This window comes from Cyprinodon tularosa, unplaced genomic scaffold (assembly GCF_016077235.1).
Source record: "Cyprinodon tularosa strain WSP-4 unplaced genomic scaffold, ASM1607723v1 ctg642, whole genome shotgun sequence".
NCBI classification, from domain to species: Eukaryota; Metazoa; Chordata; class Actinopteri; order Cyprinodontiformes; family Cyprinodontidae; genus Cyprinodon; species Cyprinodon tularosa.
Genome location: NW_024039388.1, coordinates 724,838 through 747,662, shown reverse-complemented (window position 1 = coordinate 747,662; position 22,825 = coordinate 724,838). Strand labels below are relative to the sequence as shown.

The window sequence follows — 22,825 nt, the reverse complement described above, 5'->3', positions numbered from 1 at the left end:
TGCTTATCGCCGTGGAGTTGGAGATGCCATCATACACCTGCCTTAACAAACCCACTGTCATTTAGACAATGGCAGACAGCTCTGTGAGGACCATGTTCTCTGATTTCTCCAGTACAATTAATACAATTCAACCTGACTTACTTTGTGAGAAACTTCACAAGACTCAGGTGGAGGCAGCAACAGTTGCCTGGTTCAAAGACTACCTGATAAACAACAGTTTGTTAAACTGAAGGGTTAGCTGTCTAATCAAGTAGTCAGCAGCACAGGAACACCACAGTGGAGAAAATTCTCACCATTCCTTTTTACTCTGTACACGTCTGACTTTCAGTACCAGACAGTCATGTCATCTGCAGAAATACACCAATGACTGCAGTCACTGGGTGCATCAGAAATGGACAAAAAGCTGAGCATAGAGAGCTGGTGAACCGCTTTGTGGCATGGTGTGAAATCAGTCATCTGTTCCTGAATCAACAAAACAAGGGAGATGATTGTAGATTTCAGAAGAAACAGAATCAAGTTGAAACCTATTACGGTATCATGGGGGAAGAAGTTAGAGAGGGTGATAGTTTCTTCCATCATCTGCTGGAGTAACAGTAATAGAGCTTATGGCTTAAAAAAAGATCAACAAGCCAATTAAGGAGGCCTGATCTGTTCTAGGAACTCCTCTAGAACCTCTGGAGATTATTTCACAAAGAATAATTCTGCATAAAGTGAAGAACATTATGGAAAACAACGAGCATCCTCTTTAGAAGATTTTTAAACAACAGACTGTCTTTAGTCAGAGGCTTCTCCAGATCTGGTGCAAGACAGACCACTACAGAAGATCCTTCCTGCCCACAGCTATAAACACCTAAAACACCAGTTAAAAAAATATTTATGAGCAACATTTAACTTCCCTTTGGGATTAATAAAGTATTTTTTTTTATTTAGTTTAATTTGAAAAAACCAAAATCAGTTTTATTGGTTAAAGCAGGTCTAAAACATTCAAATGTCATAATAAATCCAGTAGAAATATTTTCAACACAATAAATGACAACCTAAAGGGTGAGTTGGTTTTAAAGAAACTTTTATAAAGTTCGAACATTTCTGAACATAAACCTTTTGAACAGTTCAGGACATATACAATTCTTATTATGAAACAGTAAATATCTCTCATTGTGCACACTCCTTAAAGTGAATCAGAAAATAAACACTGCCATCAACCACTGGTGGCGTTTAAAACCTTTAAAACATCTCTTATGTCACTTGAGGCACTTTCTGATGAAACAGGTAAAAGCACAACAATAAAAGACCACAGAGCCCCCATGAGGCAGTCTTTTTTTATAGGAACACAGTGGCTTTCTTGGAGCAGAGCCTAGCTTACACACTTAAACCGATCAGTTAAGCTTCATTATTATACAGACATGCTGGCAGCATGAGACGGCTACACATGCAGGTTTAAATATAGTTGCAAACTGCAGATGGTTGTCATCTTTGCAAACGCACGACCCAGAATGAGTTCTTAACTCCTGAATGTTCGCTGATAAGAGAACGTGTTCATTCAGCGTCAGCGCTGAGAGGGATGTTGAAGGAAATGATTGTTTTCAGGGAGGATTTCTGGTCTGCAGATAAACATCACATGTTTGTAGCCTGTCCTCTGGTAATGAAAGAGCATCAGGCTGATTATATCCACTGGTGCTGTCTGAATACCTTTAAATGCTTCTGTGTAGATTGATAAACAAAAACTTAAAATCATTTCAAAATAATTTCTTATATAAAATTCATGAACAAGCGCAAAAAAAATTAAAACAGAAGGCCGCTTTGATCTGTTCCTGAAATGTTTTTGGGACGCTGAATCCATCACATGATGGGAGAAGTATAGGAAACATGTAAACTGCTGTTCAGTGCCACTTTAACACAGACAGCAGGATGCAGTGAGTGCAGGAGCTCACAGGTTCAGTTTTCCTGGTAAACAAGGCAACAAACAAGCGCAAACTCCACCATGACAGGCAGAGGTTGTTTGTCTGATTGTTGAGTGGAACATCCTCAAGGCCTCCATTTCTGCAGAGCGAGAGGGAGCGCGATGGCACTGGTATGTCAGGACGGAACAAATGGATTGACTGCGGCTCCACACAGTCAAAAAAAAGCGACAAAAAAAAAAAACAGCAGTGGCTGACTAGCTGGGCGTGGAAGGACTCCCGTGCTGATCATGAGAGCTTTCCTCCTCTGAAAGATAAAACAGATTAATAAGCTCTTACAGCTAGTACCAGCTTCCTCCTCTGTTTACTAACAGCCTTCTTCTCTCACCATGAGGTCCATCTCCATTTTCGCCGTCTTGCTTATGTTTTTCCTCCAGAATTTCCACTGGGCCAAAATCTTGCACGTCTGAAACACTCGACTCCTTGAAAAATGAAGAAAAAATATTTACTTGAAAGCAGTCAGAGCAACATGAGGGCGACCCTGAGGGCTCTGTTTACCTGTGATTCTGAGAAACGGTCTTCATCGGAGTTCCTAAATCCTTCTGGAGCCTCCATAAGGAACTCCAGGCCGTCTGCTTCCTCCTCATCACTGTAATGACCAAAAAAAATTATGCAACTAAAGCAGACTGTGCAGTCAGAAAGAAATTACCTCCTTACAGATTTGTTTGTATTTTGCTTTTTCTGGGATCAAATTAAACTGAAAATCAAACAAAATGTATTTTTCAAACTATCATAACATTTATAACTGACAACTGAGGTCTGTACCACTAAGTGGGACTGCTGGTTTAGTGAGACAACTTCAGATTTAACCCCGTCTTTCCTGTACCTCAAAGCTGCGATCACTCTTAGCTAGGCTTGTCACCATGGTAACGCGCCTGTCAATGGCAAAGCTGCTCCGGGGCAGGCTAGCTTTCAGGATTGATCTGAATCCTAGAAAATGCTCCCCCTCCAGCCAATCAGCTCTTATGGAGACAATTACGTTCCCTTTCACTGAAGACTCAATTTAATTCAGAGGGAAAAAGAACTTAAATAAAACAACATCGAAATAAAGGAACTTAAAATCCAAAAAGCTAAAAAAAAAAAGTTAAAACTAATATGTCATTAACAAATTAAATTGTTTTTAATTTATTTATTTTTCCTCCTTTTTGACATACCAACCATTTACTATTCTGTATATGTTTCTGTATAATGTCCTCATAAAGCCCTGGCATTCACTTTTTTTTTGTATAATTGATATATGAAGCTAATAAAATCAGATTGCAAATTGTAAGAAGATCCTTTGGATCACTATTACAGTATGACTGATACAGGTTTTCAGGGGCCGGACTGGCATATATGCCAGATCCTAGAAGAGTGTGTTGGCTCTGTGACCCACAGAAGTTCGGCCCACACTGTACCATAGACTGTATGTATGGTCATGCCATTTTACGCAAAAGTCACAAAGTCATCTTCACTTCCAGGGGACACCTGGTTAATATGCAGTACATCGATTGGGATGCAGTGTGTGTTAAATGACACTGATGTGTAGCTTGCTCATTTACGCAGACAGCAGTCCTTTGCTACACTATTTGGCGTCCCTTTCGTGCAGCCACCATGTTTCTTTTTTATTGAGATTGTTTTTTTCTCTTCAAATTTCTCGGAGCTTTTTGTTCCTCACAGGAGAAATATGGCACTCTTCCTTCTGCGCTCTTGATTCAGATTGATCTGCTTTATACATGGGCGTTCATAGATTCAAGATCCGCCCAGGCTGGACTGAGTTAGCGAGTTGAAGACCAGAATCGTGGTTCGGCTGATCCTGATTACCATAGTGGGGAATTGATTGAAATAGTTTGAGCTCGCTTCGTGGTACTGGCCTCTGGAGCTCTGTGAAATGTTGAATCATGAATGTGAAAGAATAAGATAAACCACTTCCTCCTGCTGATACTAACCTTCCCTCAGAGCACACATTCTCCTCATCATGTTTTTCTTCTAATATTTTCTCCTCCTGGGTTTTATTTTGGTCCTCTTCACATCTTCCCTCTAGCTCTTCTTTCTCCTGCTGTTGCTGCTCCTCCTCTTCTTCCACATCTGAAAAGTTAAGAAAGTCAAAGCTTTCGAGGGCGGTCTCAACTTCCTGATTGAAACTGGCAGAAGTAGGAAAAGGCGCCTGAGGACAAATAAAGCAGAGGGTTAAAAAGTTGCAGTTAAACACAGTTTTTATAGAAAAGAGCTGCTGTGTTTAGTTTTCAGCCCACCGCTGGAGTGTCCTCTGTTTGTTTGCTTTCTTGGACTGGTAGATGTGCCTGACTTTGAGTCTCCTGGAAAGTCTCTGCAGTGATTTCCTCAATTTCAGCCTCCCTCCCAGCTGAGGACTCCTCACATTGCTCAGTCTGCACATCTGCAGCCAAAGTGTCCACCCTTTCCAGAAGCTCAGCTGAGGTCTCAGAGATGATGTCCTCTGACTGAACAGAAGCTCTGTCAGCAGCACCACAGTCTGAACAGGGGGCCTGCAGATGGCCGTTAGGCACTGCTTCCTGCTGAGGGAAAATATCTACGCCTTCCGTCTCATCCTCCTCCTGGTTGGATGAGAGCGACGGCGTGGACACGCTGGACTTGTGTGGTGCGAGCGACAGCTGAGTGGTGGGAGTAGTTTGCAGCAGGTTGGAGGCCATCAGCCTCTGAGTGTGATGAGCCAGTGCCGGACTGGAGGAGTCGTCTGATGATTCAGAGGAGTTGGACCAAACGGTACCGTTCTCCATCTCCCCCTGACGCTTCAGCAGGGACTAGTGGTGGGGTAAAAAGGATCCCAGTCACATCAACATGTACTGTAGGTTAACAAAACAACTGAATTTAACTCATTACAGTCAAATAATGACAGAAAATGAAACAAAGGATTAAACTGATGGATGAAAATGTCAGAGGCAACTGGATTATAGATCTATAAAACTAAAATCACATTTTAAAGCCCAGATTTATAATATATATAATGTATAATTAACTTCTTCCTGAGAGACTGAGGGATTGAAAACAAAATATAAAATCATTACGTTTAACTAAGGTCTTTTGCACAGTAGAAATATCCACTGTTTAAGTAGCTCAGAAGAAAGACAGATTGAAACAGTCCTCTGAAGACTAGAAACCTATTCCCATGTGTCATAAGTGCATTCATGTGTTTATTATAAGAAGAGCCATATGTTTCAAGTAAAAACAGAAAATCTGGATCTGGTTTGCAGAGTGAAGCACTTGAAGTCTTTAGTAGAGACCAAAACTCAGAGAGGAATGCTCTGACTTTGCTGATTATGTGAGGGATGCTGGATGTTTGGAACTAATTTCTACTTAACTCTTCAACATGAATTGAGGGACGGATGTTATAAACTAGCTGCCGAATGAGTTCCTTTAATAAAGTTCAGAAGGGATTGTTTTTAAGAACATCCATGACATAATCATTTACGTAGCTTCCTTTTTTGCTGTTTTGATAATATTGGCAATAATCAATCGACTACAGATAGCTTTTTATTTCCTGAATGTGTAACTACACTTCAACCAGTGTGATATTTTTATAGTCGCAGAGAAAAAGAAAAATAATAGCTTCACACAGATTTGAAAATAACTTTAATGTAATTGGATTTAAAAACAAAAAAGCATCAAGTATTCCTACCATGTTGATTAATAGCCTTACAAAATAAATATAATATTTATTTAGTGTTATAACTGTGATAAATAATGTTTGCCTTGCCTTAGTATGTTTTATTGGGAATGCAAAGCAGTGCATTAAGGTAAAGTCATGGGAAACAAACTTTTCCAATTTGTTTCTAAATATATTCTGAAAAGTGTGGCATGCATCTGCATACATCCCCTTTCCATCTGATGTCACTGTACAAAAATCTAACGCAACCAATTGCCTTCGGATAACCAAATATATTTGACAGAGTTTTACTTTGGAGACTTCAGAGGCTTATTAGATAACATTGGAGACTAAACAGAACCATGGAAACAGAGTTAGATCCTAAAACACAGCTACAGCTTTGAACACCTCATGCAGAACTGTTTAATCAAGGTTTAGAAAAAATAAAGTTTGGCTTATCTGTAGCCATACCAAGACATGCCCTCTGCCTGGCAGGCTGGACAAAACAGGAATTATTTGGAAAAGATTCCAATACTAAAGAAGTTGGAAAGGTCCCTTGCTTCAATTTGAGCATCTGTTGCAGGGTTCCTACAGCATAAGGCAAGTTAAATTCAAGACTTTTTAAGACTTTTTAATGCCACTTGAAATAAAAATTTAAGACCAAATTCACAAAAAACACAAGAAAAACCCGTTTGCAACAGCTTAACCCAAAGGTTTATTTTAAGATAAACCACTGCACTAATGTTTCAAATTTTGAAAAACTTCCCATACAGGAAGAAAGCTAAAAACACACAAATGATATACTGGTATATTTTAACAATTATATAACGGAATTCACAAACTTTGTTTTAGCAGGGAACAAAACAAATCAGTTTTAAAGCCACAACATAACAAGTGCTAAGTCTTTTTTGCAGTTATTTTTATTTGTATCGTTTTCTTAGTATGTTTGATTTGGTGAGTGGAGGCGTTGCAGAGACAAGGGTGGAACAAAACTGAGAAATACCGGCTGTTTCTCTGTAACTCGATTTTGATGCTTTGTGTTTCGCGCTTCGCATGTGAGACTCCACTGCCTTAATTCCCATCGTTCTGAGCTTGAATTACTTCTTGCACAAAATACACTGTGCTTCATGTATGTTCCCTGGTACTGGTTTTAGCCATGGAGAAAACCCTTGGCTGGATAGCCAATTTTCATTACATTTACAATTGCTCATATTTTCCAGACAAAAAGTTAATGGCGCATCTCACAAATGTCCCGGCCCCAACAACGTTTTTATTGGTTCCGCTATCGGGACGGAACCAATAATGGCGAGCTGTTATTTTTTTTAAATAAAAAAAGAATTGTCAATTTTAATGTTTTATTTAGATTACAAAAATAAATCATAATAAAAATGATCCTATTTATGATGTTTTAAAAATTAAGACCAACGAAAGACTGATTTAAGACATTTTAATACCAATTAAGGCCTTAGTTTTATTTTGAAGAATTCAATGCCTTTTAAGACTTTTTAAGGACCCACGGGAACCCTGTGTTGCCATGACTACTATTAATGATTCACACCAAAAATCAGGTCTTAATAGTGGCAGGAAGTAAGAAGGTGCTGAAAAGGTACCACCAGAAATCTAGCTAAATATGTACGAAAAAGGCGCTCAGGTCAAGTGAGACAACAAGTAAACCCTAAACATCAAGTCCCCAAAGAGAAAAAAGGTGGTTTCAGTATCATCTTGTGTGGACGCTGTTCCTCAACAGGGGCATAGAAGCTGGTTATGGTTGATGGAAAGATAATGGATTAAATTTCATTAAGTGGATTAAATTTCAAGAAAATCCTGAAAGGAAATCTGCTGGAGCCTGAAAAATAGGCCATGGTTTGGATCAAAGCACAACCATGTGTTAGAACAGCCAGAGTCCAGACAAGAATAAAGAATTTATGGCAAGAAATAAAAGATCTATTACCATGAATGCCCTCCATCTAATGCCAATGAAGCAGAGCTATTTTGTGGAAGATTGGAGAAGTACTGACTCAGGGTTCTGAATATTGAATCAAATCTAGATGTTTTACCAATATGATGACCAACAGATACTCACAGGTTCATTTGTCCATGTAGCAGCCATGCCTTGAAATCAACCACATCATATAATATCCATTGCTAATGTTTACCTTGATTCATTAATAAATGTTTCTTTTTTGTCTAAATTGAGACATGTGTAACATTGGTTATCGCGTATAATTTTTATCATGTAAATTGAGGACACACAAAAGTAATATTGGCAGCACATGTCAGGGATCTGGTTAGACTGATGTCAAAATAATCAGTATCAGCCTTAAAAACCCAAATTGGTCAACCTTTTATCATCATCAGAACTGTATTGAATATATTTTCAAAATAATGCATCATTTTCCTACCATGACAGACTTTGTGTCAGTTTATTAAATACAATAAAATACACAAATTTGCTCTTGTAATGAGAAGTTATGAAACAAATTGAGGAAAGTGAAGCTATTTACGTTTTTTTTCCCCGCCATTGTTTTGATATTAGCTTGTTAATTTGTTAAGCTATCTGCACAAGTAGCCATTTTACCGCTATTGCTTCCAAGTTGTACTTTTAAACAGATTTAGTTTATTAAGAGTGATGGTGTCTCTCTTTTGTTCATTTCATGATTCTAAATATTTCTAAAAAAAAATAAATAAATAAATACAGCAGATTTTAAACTTGTCATGATTGAACCCTTTCCATTGAATGGAAAAATGACATGAATACTCCACTTAGATTAAAGACTATGGACTAAGCTACAGCTACGGCCAAACGCACCAACTGTGATGAAACGATGTGGGACTCTGCTCGCCTGAAATCCCATCGCAGGGACGCGTCAACACCTGGAAAAGCCTCCACCAATGAGCGACTGTGGTACAGCCCACAATGAGACACGCTCTCCGTTGGGGTGAGGAAGAGGAGGGACACTTTGGAGTACTACTAAACCACTATCAAACAGGTACAAGTGCCACAGTTACGCTCAAACAAACTGTCGCCACCACACAAAGCCCTACTGCCGACATTCGCTCTCCCACATCCACATGATCGGCCACACAAACCTCTGGGAAAATCCTCACACAGTTCAGAGCTACAGCTACACACAAAACAACCAGGGAGCAGCTGAAAGAAAGGAAGCCAGTGAAATGACAGTAATTAACAGCCAATTGGTGCGATAGATCATATAAACTCAGACAGTCTGCTGTGTAAGAGCAATCATACCCCTGGAATGTATTTTACTGGCAATTTATGCATCAGACCTATGCAAAGCAGAGCATGCTTTCAAATTTAAAGAAAAACTCAACATTATTTTCACAGCTGTAAGTCTTCTGGGGTTTGTCTCTAACAAGTTTCCAACCTGTAGCATGTAGAGCGTCTGGACAGATATGCTCAGAATTCCCCAACGGTTCTCTACTGAGTTGCGGTCTGCACATAATCCATAGCTCAGTCCACCTTCCCATGTCCCTCTATCTATGCTCCCCTTAGCATGATGCTGCCATTTCATGTTTCGTTATGGGCATGATGTGTTCAAGGAAAGGTATAGAGTTAAGTTTTCATCCACACGTGTCGTTTTGAATGTTGGCTAAAAACATTTTGGGTAAATCCGACCACAAAAATAGCATTCTCAACACGTATGTTCAACTAATTTATTTTTTTCTTCTTTTTACCAATATCACAATGCACTTTGTAGAGTGCATTACTAATAGTGCCATTTACACAGACTCCAACCCAAACCAGAAGCTCCTCTAGAGTTAATATGAACCTCTTAAGTTCGTCTCTGATAAATGCTCCCTTTAAACAGTTTAGGTGGACACCTATGTCTAGTAGTGTTTTAGCTTTACTATTCTCTCTCTTCATGTTTAGATAAATGATTAAAGAAAACTTTAAGATGTCAAAAAACGTAAAAAACATAAAGAAATTATAGAGATGTACCGATTCAATACCTGGATCAGATACCAGCTACGATATCGACTAATTATTTGGATCAGATATCGGAGATCCAATCCAGTGCACTTTATACCGAACTATTATTGCTTTCTTTTCACTATTTTTTTTATGGTTTATATTATTAATTCATGCTACAGTTGAATTGGATCGGTATCGGCCGATACGCTCAGTCCAGGTATCGGCATTGGATTGGAAAAAACTGGATTGGTGCATTTCTAAAAGAATATTTAAAATCAATGGCTAATATTTCCTTACAGTTATGTGCCCTATACATCCCAATAAAAAACATTAAAGTGGATGGTTGTAAAGTAGAATGCATCTTAAAAGTCCAAATTGTGCAGGTACTATTCTACCACTGTAAATAAAGACAAATTTTAATGGGACTCACATAAAACACCTGCTCACGCATAGACGGAGTGTCAGGAGGGCTTTGATTGGACAGAAGTCGTTTGGAAACAGTGTTGGACGAGGACGTCTGGTCATCCCTATCAAACGGACTGAAAAACAAAGAACAAGGTAGAGTCAGACTTAAAAATTAAAGTAGCAGTAACATTGGCAGGTGTGCTAAAGGTGTGTGTATGACCTCCAGGTGACCTCCAGGTTCAGCTTCACCGTCCCCAGGTCGTTGATGTCCACAGCGAGTGTCTGTGGCAGTGGGCAGAAAAGATCTAGCATCTCACAGGACACACTGCCCACCACCACATGATTGGCCAGGCTCTTCAGCTCTGTCACCTTGACAACAGAGGAGAGCAAACATGTGAGACACAGCCGCTCAGAAACCATTCAACATGAGAGATAACCATCTAAAGCGGCTAACCACAAACAAAACATGAGCCGCACATTTTCTTGTATTATCTGACTGTTGTAGATTATCTCCTATAATTTATCCTAGGAGGACGTCTGCAGTACAACAACAAAAACATTTAATCACTTTAATCATTAGGTTTCCTTTATCCTTTAACATGACTGAAAATTTAAAAAGAGGGATCATATTTCTTCTATTCTAGCTTCCCTTTATGGGTTTAGTATATGGTCTTAGTACTGCTCCCCAAGGGGATGGGTTAAATGCAGAGGGAGATCCTCTAACGTGAGATCAATAAAGTTTAATCATTATTATTATTATGAATTTAAAATCCTCCTTCTCAGTTATAAAGCCCTAAATAACCAAGCTGCATCTCATATCACAGATAGGACTGTTCCTAATGTTCTTAACAGAAATTCACTCTCAATGTGCTTCTAAAAGTAAAATAGCAAATATTTTAGTTATCAGGTTCCTCTCCCATGATAGATAATAACTACCAAATTTAGTCTGTCAACGACACCCAGTCTACTATTTAGTGTTGTGTTACAATGTTCTATTTTAAAAACCTTATAGTTCTATTGGCTCAGGTTATCCTTAGATATCTTTATATGTATGCTTCTATAGGCTTAGGCTGCAGGAGGACATAGGGACCACTTTTCATCAATCTGCAGTATTTGTTATTTCAACCCCTAAGTTTAGGTTCTCTCTGCTTTTTCTAATCATAAAAGATTTATCTGGCATCTCCTGTTTGGTACTGAGACCATCCTAGAGCAAAATATCACCTGGCCCAATGCCATTAACCCCTTTAGATATAGATGACAGAGTTGGGCTTGTTTCAGTGTTAAGTCTGGTTTCTCTCATAGACATACAGTAGTTATTGGCTCATAACTTAATGTGCTCTCTTTAAAAACAAAAAAGTATAGAGTATTCCTACCACGTTGATTAATAGCCTTAGAAAATCCCTTTGACATGAAAATTGGCTCAGAGCTCATCTGCTTCTTTTCTAGACGGAGCAACCTGTGGAGCTGGTTTACCTTTAACTTTTCTAACATAGAAATTAGTTATTGGTCAGTGCTTTTTATGATCCTTTTAAACAGCTGCTTCTGACTCCTTGAACTCCTTGTCTGTCTCAGCAGAAAGCTTCTCATGCTGGGCCTGGCTCTGCTGAAGGTTTCTTCCTGTTAAAGGAAGTTTTCCCCTCCACTGTCTCTGCATGGATGCTTGGTATGAGGTATTGCTGTAGAGTCGACAACAAAATGGGTATGAAGAACTACTGTGGCCACATTCATCCAGGAGTAGCGTGTCCTGCAAGTCAATGACTTGAAGCAATCAGCTGGTTTTCATTAGACAGAAACTTTAAACCAATACGACTGTATGATCTAATTGAACTGTTCCTGTAAAGTGCCCTGAATGACATGTGTTATGTGTTATGAATTGGTGCTATATAAATAACCTGAGGTAAAACTGAATTGATTTATGTGGAAAAAATTTGATTTACATAGAATTAGTTATATGGTCAAATATTGACCTCATAACATGTCCCGGCCTCACTCCAGTGACTTCCTCTTGTTACTGGACCAGATAACAGTTTCTATTTGTTGGCTTTGAAGGTCCTGTAAAAAGGACCCTTTGGAGCATCACAATCCATTAAAAACTGTTGATATGTCAGATGTTTTAAAATGTTTCCTCAGCCCTTTGAAGCAGCTACTTCCCAGATGAAACAGTTGGTGATTACAGTAACAAAGACTCAGAAAGTATGAGAAATAATGAAAAGCCAATTTTGGTTTAACTGATACCAGTAAACTAATCAAAACAATCACAAATAAACCTAAGAAAAGTGATGATCACAATCCCTTGAAATAATGTAAAAAAATGTAAAAAAAAAAAATAAATAAATAATAATAATGAACCAGATCCATGTTTATTTGCAATGTTTAACATTGCTGTTCTTCAGTGTTAGTAAAAAAAAAAAAAAAAATCATATGTTTGTCTGACTTATTTGATCTTTCTCAATCAACAAAACTCTAACACCTCTTTCAAACTGTGCGTATTAGTGGAATAAAAATGTAGTGTTTATTTTTGTGTGTATTCATGCTCAAGTGTCAGCGTACATGTGGTCAGACAGGCGTTTCAATTGCTGAAAATTTTTGAAATCTGCATTTTCTGTTAAGCCTAAAATTGTTTAAACCTTTGCAAATTAAAGCTTTGAAATCAGTTCTAAAGGAATCATACCCTGGTATTTTACTTTATAAGCATTCTGAAAATGTCTTTCAATTGATATTTAATCATTTTATGGGGGAAAAAAATTAAATGGAGCTTGCTTGGACTGCTTTTTATTCCCCCCTTTCTTTTCTCGCAAGGGTGCACAAAATAATGTGAGTTTATGTGGATGCAGCGTTATCTATATTAGCAGTTTCCATGGTTTGTTTACCATTGCATCCAGTTCTAAACAAAGAGCAACATGGAGTCTCTGGTTGTTCCTTTTTGATACACAGAAACAGGAGTGGGGATGGCAAGATGGGCTACTGTTAGCATCCTTCCATTATTGATGTCAACACAGGAGGAGAGGGCATTCATGTGAGCTTTTCTGGTTTGAACAATCAACCCAAACAAAAAAAAAAGTAAATAAAATAATAATCCCCTCTCCCACTTCAGACACAGGCTTCAACAGATTTCAGTGTTATGGCTCCTTTAATGAACACAGAAATTTGTCAGAAAGTAAAAGGAAACAAGCATCTCTCAGAAGATAATAAAATCACTGAAAAGGGTGCATTCATTTGTTCAAAAAAGTATTTTTTTTGTACATTATAATTTTAAATAATGGGATGTAAAATCTAATTTATAGGCTTCTCAATAATCAGTGGAAATATGCTTATTGGAATAAGAGATATCAAACCCTTTTTGTAAGTGCATAACAGAATTTCTTATATTTCCACTGTTATTTTAAGGATTAATCATACTTTGTTTATTTGTTACCATCGCTACTAATCTTTAGTTTCCCTTCACAGATTATCGAAGGGACTCAAGCCTCAACTCTGACTCCATTACTTCAAATAGTCAGAAAAAGCTTGCAGGTTAAATGGTATGGCTATAATTTACAGATAATTAACATCTAAATTAGATGTCTCTGAAAATTATCAAAGAAAATAAAATAAGATTAAAAAATTAGGTTATTTTTAACAGATATATTTGGTGTCTTTAACGGTTTATTTCTTTGCAACAAATGCTTGTGGCTGGGGCTCCTTTACATGAACTACTGCATCAGTGGAGGCGATCAGCCTGTGGTTCTACTGAGGTCCAGGAGAAGCCCAGGTTGCATTTAAAACATCCTGTCTATATGATAAATAAGTTTCACTTTTTCAAATAAGTGACAATAGACATCTACGATTTTTACAGTATTAAATTGTGTTAAGCCGGGCATACGATTTTTTCAATTGTTGCACGCAGCTACAGAGAGCTGTAGCTGCAGTGTGAGTTCATAGCTCACGATGTATGTGCAGCTGAAGCGATCTATCTGCTCGCACTGTACGTCTAAAAACCACATCGGGCTGAGCTCCGCAGTGAGATGAAGCTGCTCTGACTCGTTCAAGAGGAATATGAATCTCACTAGGGTGCCTTGGCAATTTGTGCAATTTTGTGCTGAAAGCTCTAAAATGAAAAGGTGGCGACATATTTGGACTTAGACATGGCTGAGAAAACATGGCTACTACCCGCCATGCTGCTGTGTTTACATCTGAGAGGAAGAAGAAAAAGAAAAATCCCATTTTGGGCATGCCCCCTGAGCATGTTTGATCATCTCTCGACCTCACGATTCCTGATCGGGAGGTGGTCGTGAGAGGCTCATCGCATCTTGTTACCCCCTGTACACTACACGACTCACAATCAGGCTGAAAGTCGGCCTGATCGAAAATTTCTCGCACGACTGGAAAACCTCCCTGAAATATTTTTTTATTTGTATAAAGTTAAACTCAAGAGAACAAAGGTAAATCGTAATAATTTGTTTGGATTTTTGTACTTTTGAAATAAAAACAAAAGCTTTCCATTTAAAATTGCCACCTGGCCCCTATATGTTTCATTTACACTTTGGGGGGATCTTTGAAGTGTTTTTTTATTTAAACTGCCTTTACTAGCATATATCCAGCCCTTGCTGTAAAACAAACCCTGCTGCTAGATTTACTGTTGTGTTAATGTTCTTCTGCTTGGATCATGTGGTTTGAAGGAAACACTGACTTTACTACATCGTCAAAATCCTGTAAACTAATCATTTGTTTGATTACCTTGATGGACAGAAGTTCTGTGACAAGAGGCTGAAAAGTGAAGTCCTCACTGTCCCATATCTGCTTGTTGCTGACCTCCACACGGCCGCGTAGCCTCCAGCGCTGCCGCCCATACCTCATCAGCACCTATCAGGGCCAAACATAAATAAGCAGATAATGCCGCCGCAAGCAAAGGGAAACAAAGGGTGGGGATTTGACCAGGACTGCTCATGACTGTGTGTCTTACCTCATACTGGTCACCAGCACACAGTCGTGCAAACCCAGCAAGGCCTGAGACATCAGAGATCAACCAAGAAATGAGAAGTGGACTGATAGACGGAAGTATCTGAGTAAGTGTGAAGAGTGACTCACCCTTCATCTTGACATGAAATTCTCCCATCTGGCTTTCTATTTCATTCTCAAGGGAGCACATGTGCTACACAGACAAGAGGATACAGGCTCAGTCTATCTCGCATATAAACAATTAGCTGCTTCAGTAACTCATCAATAATTAATCAGTTCTTAGAGTTAAGCAGTATTAAACACTTTCAACACTTGCTACTGACAAAATGACAGACATTCAGAAGACCTGAGTTTAGCTACTTGCCTCTGTATACTCTTTATAGCCCTTATTGGCTTCACTTAGGCTTTCTCGGGCCTCTTTGCTGCCTGTGGCAGAGTTAAAGGCTGCCACCATCTTACTCGCTCCATCTCGTAGTCGCCGCTGTATACAGTAGGCCTCATACAGTTCCTCCACCTGGGAATTTCAGAGATTTCAGATAGCCTCTGTGGTTATTAAGAATGGGATAAAACCACAAACCAACTTTCATACCTGATTGATTTTGTTCGCTATATATCGCAGAGCATAGATCCATTATATTAGGTGAACTTTCAATTAAAGGTACTGAATGATTTAAACATTATCCACTATTCAGCCCTGTATCAACCCAAAACCAACACATAGAGAGCATATTTTGCATATTAGGGTGTTATAGAAAGCCAGACATGTTCTGCTACAGCACCATATATATTTACTCAGTCAATATAAAGAAGCTACAAACAACCAGCCACACAATATAAAAAGAAACAATAAATATATTGCTTTATATTCATAAAATAAAAAAATTGTCCAATCACAATCAAGAAATTATTATCAAATCATCAATTTTAAAACAAACTTTTGGTACCCCTGGTACTCTTCTGCTTTTTTTTTTTCTTAATCTGGAGGCAGACCAGCAGGTTGAGAAGTGAAGGACATACTAGTAAAGACAGAACTCCGGATTAACTCATTCCTCAGAGAAAAATTAATATGTTGGATCAGGTAGGTGTCTATCAGCTTTGTTGTCTAACATCTTTAGGGAGAAGTGAATCCCATAAAGCACTGCCATGGATCATGTGACCCATTCAGTGACAGAACCAGCCTATCAAGCTACAAAGGCAAGTTTCTGAGAGGGTCACCCTGCACAGCTCATCAATACGCACCACATTCTGTATATTGACCTGAAAAATGATTTCTCAAATTATGCTAAAACTTACACAATGCTGCTTTAAACTGTTTAATTAGTTTGGTTGTAGATTATTTCAATAATCGTGATTAATCCGATTAATTGTTTAAGCCCTACTGTGTTATGTTGCAGCCAAAATAACATTCATTTAAGCTAATCTGTCTAAAATATGGTCATTTAAATAGTACTTGAAAAGTGAGAACATACACACAAAAAGGAAAATCTGAGCTAAATAAGTAGGTTAAATTGTCCACAAAACCTCAGACAAGCCTTTAAGAAAATTTTTTTTTACAGGTATTACACCTTAACAGAACTTTCTTTGTTGATGTAAGACGTTTGATTTCATCAAGATACAAACCTTGCTTAGGTGAAACTCCAGCCGACGCATGAACCTCTCTATGGCTTTCACTTGCTATAACATAAGAAAATAAGCCAGTTATCTTTGTTTTACCAAGAAGACAAATCAAAATAGTTTAACATGTTAATTTACCAAATAAAGCCCTAAAATTATTTTTTCCATTAAAAATAATCAGAGAAAAAACTATTAGAAATTTAAATCCAACTTAACCATTGCTCTGACTGACAGCAGCTCATACATTCAAATAGGACACATTATAAAACATAAACGCTAAAACAAAAACATGGTCCATGACATCTACCCACTGATGTCTGAGCACTCATAGTTTAAAATATTGGGATTTCTTTAGATGAGGCCCTTCAAATGTGGTTGCTTTTGGAGTGGATTCCACAAGAGCTGCTCATAATATGCAAATGTATTTTTTTTTTTTCGCAATAAAGTATAACATACTTTGTTACAAAAGGATCTGCACCCCTTTTCAAATCCATTTAATTCTATTTTTTAAAATAATTTAAATGGCCATAGTTGAATAAGCCTACAATAACCCAGTATTTAGGCCTGCAGATTTCTCCTATATAAGACGATTTGTGTGGCAAGTTGTGCTTTTTATTCGGATGATCCAATATATGATTCTTGGTTTAGGCCAGTGGTTCCCAAAGATTTTCTTCTGGGCCCCCCTTTAGATTACAATAAAATTTCTAGATTCTGTGAACAAGACCTTCCATCCAATGTTACAAATATAGAACACTAAACTATAAAACCATGCAGAGAGTCTGTCCAGAAGAACTGAAGCTCTTATTGCTTCAAAGGTTGGACTAACAATCAAATTAAACCCTGGATGTAACTTTAGATCTGTGTAAGGGCAGACGATGGAGTACTTATGACCGCAATGAGTTTAAGTAGAGATGATGCCTCAGATCTGTATGGACTTAAACAGAACAGATGTGAATAAACTTACCTTATCTAACTCGTACAGAGACCCCTGCAAGCAGATGAAGAAGAAAACATTTAATTCATGGTTCCTACTCCCTGTTACTGAATGCTAAGGGTGCTGGGACGGGTTCTCACCAGACGACTGTTTTTCTTGTTTTCTCTGATCTGCTGACCCAAACTGTCCAGCTCCAGCTGGTGGACCTGCAGGTATGACCTGATAAGCAGGACATAACATTTTTACCGTCCAATAATATCCCACCAGGGAGCCATCCACAGAATCAATGCCTTTACTCACTGTAAGCCTTTGCGTAGAGCAGCGTAAACCTCATCCAGCCGCTCAGGCTGGGGGGTTTTGGTGGGTGGCAGTTTGGTGGAGCCTGTGAACATCCTGCTTCCTTACAAGGCACGTTTTCTTTTTGGATCAAACTGAGCGGAGTGGAGGAAAGGGAAGAGGGAGAATTATCTTCTCTGATAAAGAGGTTTGGGAATTATTCCAGCTGAAAGCACCAAGACAACAGAGAGACGGAGCTGAAAGAACGCCACTCACCTGCTGAGAGGAGGAATACTCTCACTGCATGCTCAGAGAGCGGAGTGTAGCTTTGCAGCTTTAACAGACAGAAGTACATGTCCTGAAATCACATAAGAAGAATGTATTAACAGGGCAAACACATCTCTGTGTATCTTATGGGTTTATTCTCTGACTTTTTCTTCACAGTTTTTTTTTTTTTTTTAAACAAACAGGGGTGACTGGAAGGAGGAAAATTAAGGACATCTACGGAGTTTCACTTCCTTAGTTTCTCCAGGGCCACTTAGCTGAAAGTCTGAGAGGGCGAGCATAATGTTAGCAGCAACCGCAGAGGCCACAGCTGACAGCAGCAGGGAGTACAGTCTGCTTATGCTTCTCTTCCCCTTCCTTTCCCTTCCTCTCTCCACCCCCTCCTGCTCCACCATGTCCAGCACCGTAGCGCAGGAAGTCTCACAGCCGAAGCTACACAGGAAATTCTCCACTGAAGTTTGGCCTAAGAATAAAAAAAGCATCACTCCACTTAACACAAGAGGGCACAAATCAAGCCTTTAGCTTGCCGGAGAGCAGATGTCAGGGGAAAACTACAACAGGAGACCTAATAATCTAGATTAGAGACTTAAAGCAACGTAAATCTGTCCAGCAGGAGCCTGGACAGGACACAGAAACAAGAGCATCTGCTCAGCATTGGGGAAAGTGTCTAAGAGCTGCTCCACCTGTTGCAGGGAAAATACAAAAAAAATCTGTTTACATATATATCAAAGTCTCATTAGTAGGAATAATCAAACTAATCCACCCACATCAGCCACGTTGAAGATGTTAGTTCAGCCCCGACTATCCCTAAAGATTAGGTCCAGTTGATCATTTCTTACAGCTTAACACACACTTCAAGTCCTCCCCTCTCTCCAAACTACCGTGAAACCAACAACATGCAATAATAACCCAACAATAATAGCCCAGTATGGCTTCCATATCCACACATAACCAGTTTAGACCCACACCATGTCCTCCACAGCAGGCAGCTCTTATATTAATAATAATGAGAGCTAATCGCTCTGTTTGCTCCCCATTAGATGTGCGTTTATCCCTTTTCTTCACATAGAGGTCATTAGCTGGATTAATCCCCTCTCTACGGAGCAGCAAACACAAAGAGGACACTGTTCACAAACCTCACAAGACTGGAGTACATTTTTTTTTTTTTATGAAGAACAAAAACAGAAAAGCTTTATATCAGAGAAAGGCAAACCCCACAAGATTATTAAGCCAATTTCAGCAGAGAAAAGTTCCTCCGTGCTTCTGGTGTGAAGGAATGTTATCATTAAAACTTTTTGGTGCTTTGTTTCGTCTGTAATTTGTTTGTCTCATTTTAGGAAGAAGAAAAGACTGGAAGGCATAAAAGAAAAAAAACAAGAATAATGTTCAGCCAAAAAAATGTATTCTTTATCCTCACTTTTTTTTTTTTTTTTTGTGTCACAACTGCAATTTTTTATGCTTTATATTCACATTTTGTGACAGGTCAAGACAAAGCAGAGCATAAATTCTGAAGAAAATTGCATTTAATTATATTTTTTTAATTCAGTAGAGTCAGTATTTGCTGCAAATACAGCTGCAAGCCTTTAGAAGTAGGAATCTTCACACTTATAACATTTGAGTTTTCTCTCCCTTACTTCTAACCAGAAAAGCTGAACTTATATTCTGCAAATCAATTCCTGACACAGATTATCAATTAATTCAGCTACGGACTTTGACTGGTCCATTCTGATCCATTAATCTGATTTGACCCAAATCCATCCATTGTATCTCTGGTTGGTGGTTTACTGTTGTTGCCTTCCATCCCAGTTTTAAACTCCTTTGCAGCCTACAATAGAACTACTATCATTTCTGAGCAGCTTTCCTGTAATTATAGAAGTAAAACTTCCATGCATGCTGCCACCGCCATGTCCCATACTGGGGATGTTGTGTTAGCTTAGACTTAGACAAACTTTGTTGTCCTTTTGTATACACAAAGTGTATACAAAACGAACTTTCGATGTGCACAGCTTTCAACAGTGAATGTGCAGCTTACAACAGCTTTACCATTTACAAAGTGCGGCAGTGATCAAGAATGTAAACAGTGTAGGAGAAAAGGAAAACCAGTTTAAAGTCCTGGTGCAAAAGGCATTGATATGGAAGGTTCAGAGCAGTGCAAAATAAATAAATAAATATGGTGCAAAATAGAATAGAGTATTGAGTTGGATTCTATTTGAGGTTAAAGGTGACACACAGAGATGGTTTTCTGCCACAAACAGAATACGAGCCAACAACTGTCATTTTGTTTGCCTCTAAGCAGAGCACATTTCTATTTATTTGACTTTTTCCCAATATGGGTTGTAAAAGAACCGCTAATGTCTTTCTACTGCGACTCTTACTTATGCTCCTTGAGATTCTTTTCAAAGCTTTGGTGGCTGTTAGGAAATGATTATTTTGCGAATTGATGAATCTGTCAATTATTATTTTGATTCATCGACTAATTAACGGACAGCAAAAGGTTCCTTACAGATTTTTTACAAAAATAAACAAGTGGAAAAGAGTTATGAATAGGGCATATTGGCAGACAAAACAGTTTTTTTTTTTTTTATAATTTTGATATCAATACGTTTCTAAGTGGGTTTCTCTGTCAGCATACAGTTTATAGATTTTATTTAAAGATTAATTGATTACTAAATAAGTTGATGATTATTTCAATAATCGATTAATCCGTTTAATTTAAGGACTGCTAAGTGGCGCAGTGGGTAGCACTGCTGCCTTGCAGCAAGAAGATCGGGGTCTTTCTGCATGGGGTTTGCATGTTCTCCCTGAGCATGCGTGGGTTCTCTCCGGGTACTCCAGCTTCCTCCCACAGTCCAAAAACACGACTGTTAGGTTAATTGGCTTCTCTAAATTCTCCTTAGGTGTGAGTTTGTGCGTGAATGGTTGTTTATCCTGTCTCTGTGTTGCCCTGCGATGGACTGGCGACCTGTCCAGGGTGTACCCCGCCTCTCGTCCATAGACAGCTGGAGATAGGCACCAGCACAAGTGTGTAAGAAAGGGAATGAATGGTTAATCCATTTAATTGTTTCAGCCCTACATAAAACCAAACCTTTTTTTTTACATTTCTCCATAACTTGATACTGTTTGCTCACTAATTCTCTCTAAATAACCCCAAATAAATAGCTATATATATACTGAAATGTAATTAAACACTCTTAACTATGTTGGCAACTGTTTCACTAAACTTTATGTGGGAGTATCTGATGTGCAGGATTGTGCTCTCACATCACATGAGCTCAAACTGTTTATGACGCATTTAGATTGAAAATAAGTAAATCTGATCATAACTTGGTTAGATTTTATATCTAATGTAATAATACAAAAAAATAAAAAACTTGAAAGCCAGTAATAGTCTAGTAAGGGTTTTTCTGTGAGCAGATAGGAGTAGTAGTCATCCCTACTTTGGTTCTTTTTCGGGAGGAAGAGGAGGAGGAAGAGGAGAAGGAGGAGGAGGTGGAGGAGGAGAGGAAGGGGAAGTGGTGTTACCATAAAATGCAGTCACCTCTTTTCCAGATTACTGGATTAGCTTTACCAGGCTGGATAAACACACCCTGACCACAGCACAGCTCCTTGACTCGCACTAAAGGGAAGAATGGGGCTCCAACTTCTTTCCACACTTTGTATTCCGTTCATATCCCACCCACAGCCAGCCAGAAGGGGCTCATCACAGGCCACAAAAGTCTTCCCCCCCTTCGTCCTCATAAGGAACCCCAACCGCCATCAACTCTGGACACATGTTAAACACTGGAAATAAACTGAACATCTAACAGAGCCCTCTGGAAAGACTGTTATTGTTTGTGAAAAAAAGAAAAGAGGAGAAAAACATCCCAGCGACACAACTTCTTTATGCCCGACGGACGGACTCATGTCCAGAGAAAAGAGCCAGGGTTCTTCCATTGACCTTGGTGATAAAACAAACCTTCAGCGTCTTACCTCTGTTTTAGTGTCCGACAGCCCGGAGGAAACACCCGGAGGCCCATTCTCAGCGAGATGCTGCCCCTCACCTAGCTGAGGTTTACAGTTATTCTGGGCGCTGTCCTTCTCACTGATTTCGCAGATTTTGTGTCCAAATCAAGCTAATCGTGTACAGTCAAAACTACTTCCGGTGGCGAGATTTCAGAATAACGGCTCTCTCGCTAATTCTTTTTTTTTTTTTTTAAACATCCAACTTTTAAAGTGACCAAAAAGAAAATAAAAATAAACATCTAGTAGATATGTTTTTTTTTTTTTTTTTTTACTAGATCCTTTATGGTTAAAATTAATATAATAAAAACTACAATTCTATTTTACAGCAAATAAAGTTTTCCTTTTAATATTTTACTAATGTTATTGATCAACACCAAAAGGCACGTCAACTGAAACATCAGAAAGTCAGGAGAACTATTTCTCAAACAATTGTAAAAGATTACAAAAAACAGGGGATGATTATTTTCTTACAATATGATTTAAGCATGTAAAAAAATGGAATTTGCTCAAGATTTTCATTCTTTAACATTTTTATCTAAATAATTTGTCATCGTTTTAAACATATCATAAACATATACAGATTTATATCCATCTAGTTGTTTTTGTGTGATACAGCCAAAAAACGAATATCGAAATATATGGGCCTTTCTCTAAAATCTCTGGAGTTGGGATCTATATCTCCGATATTTGCTTCTATACACTTTTGTTTAAAGTTTCTGTAACTTTTTGGTAAGTACGAAATGGATCTGTTGTTCTCATGCCTGATGTTGGAGAATTGTTCTCTGTGTTAGAATATCACTTGATCAAGACTTTCCTATCATTCCATACAATAAAAGAAATAATAAATCTGATTCCCGCTGGTATCGTATCAGGGC

General features: G+C 38.4%; 1 protein-coding gene across 2 annotated transcripts; it reads right to left on the bottom strand.

Annotated features, from left to right (window-relative positions):
• Window positions 1-1,049: 1,049 nt before the first annotated feature.
• Window positions 1,050-22,075, bottom strand: LOC119798954 (rho family-interacting cell polarization regulator 1-like). Of its 2 annotated transcripts, XM_038308628.1 has the most exons (17): window positions 21,918-22,075; window positions 17,940-18,021; window positions 17,688-17,818; window positions 17,528-17,606; window positions 17,418-17,441; window positions 16,460-16,513; window positions 15,204-15,353; window positions 14,969-15,032; window positions 14,844-14,887; window positions 14,618-14,743; window positions 10,122-10,270; window positions 9,927-10,035; window positions 4,193-4,720; window positions 3,887-4,104; window positions 2,457-2,547; window positions 2,287-2,380; window positions 1,050-2,205 (listed from the first exon to the last, which is right to left on the bottom strand). In XM_038308628.1, exons 3-17 carry the CDS (start codon window positions 17,777-17,779, stop codon window positions 2,156-2,158), a joined length of 1,872 nt encoding a protein of 623 aa, XP_038164556.1. In that variant the 5' UTR covers window positions 17,780-17,818; window positions 17,940-18,021; window positions 21,918-22,075; the 3' UTR covers window positions 1,050-2,155. The 2 variants fall into 2 exon arrangements, with proteins under 2 accessions (XP_038164556.1, XP_038164557.1); XM_038308629.1 differs by lacking the exon at window positions 15,204-15,353.
• Between the last annotated feature and the right edge of the window lie 750 nt (window positions 22,076-22,825).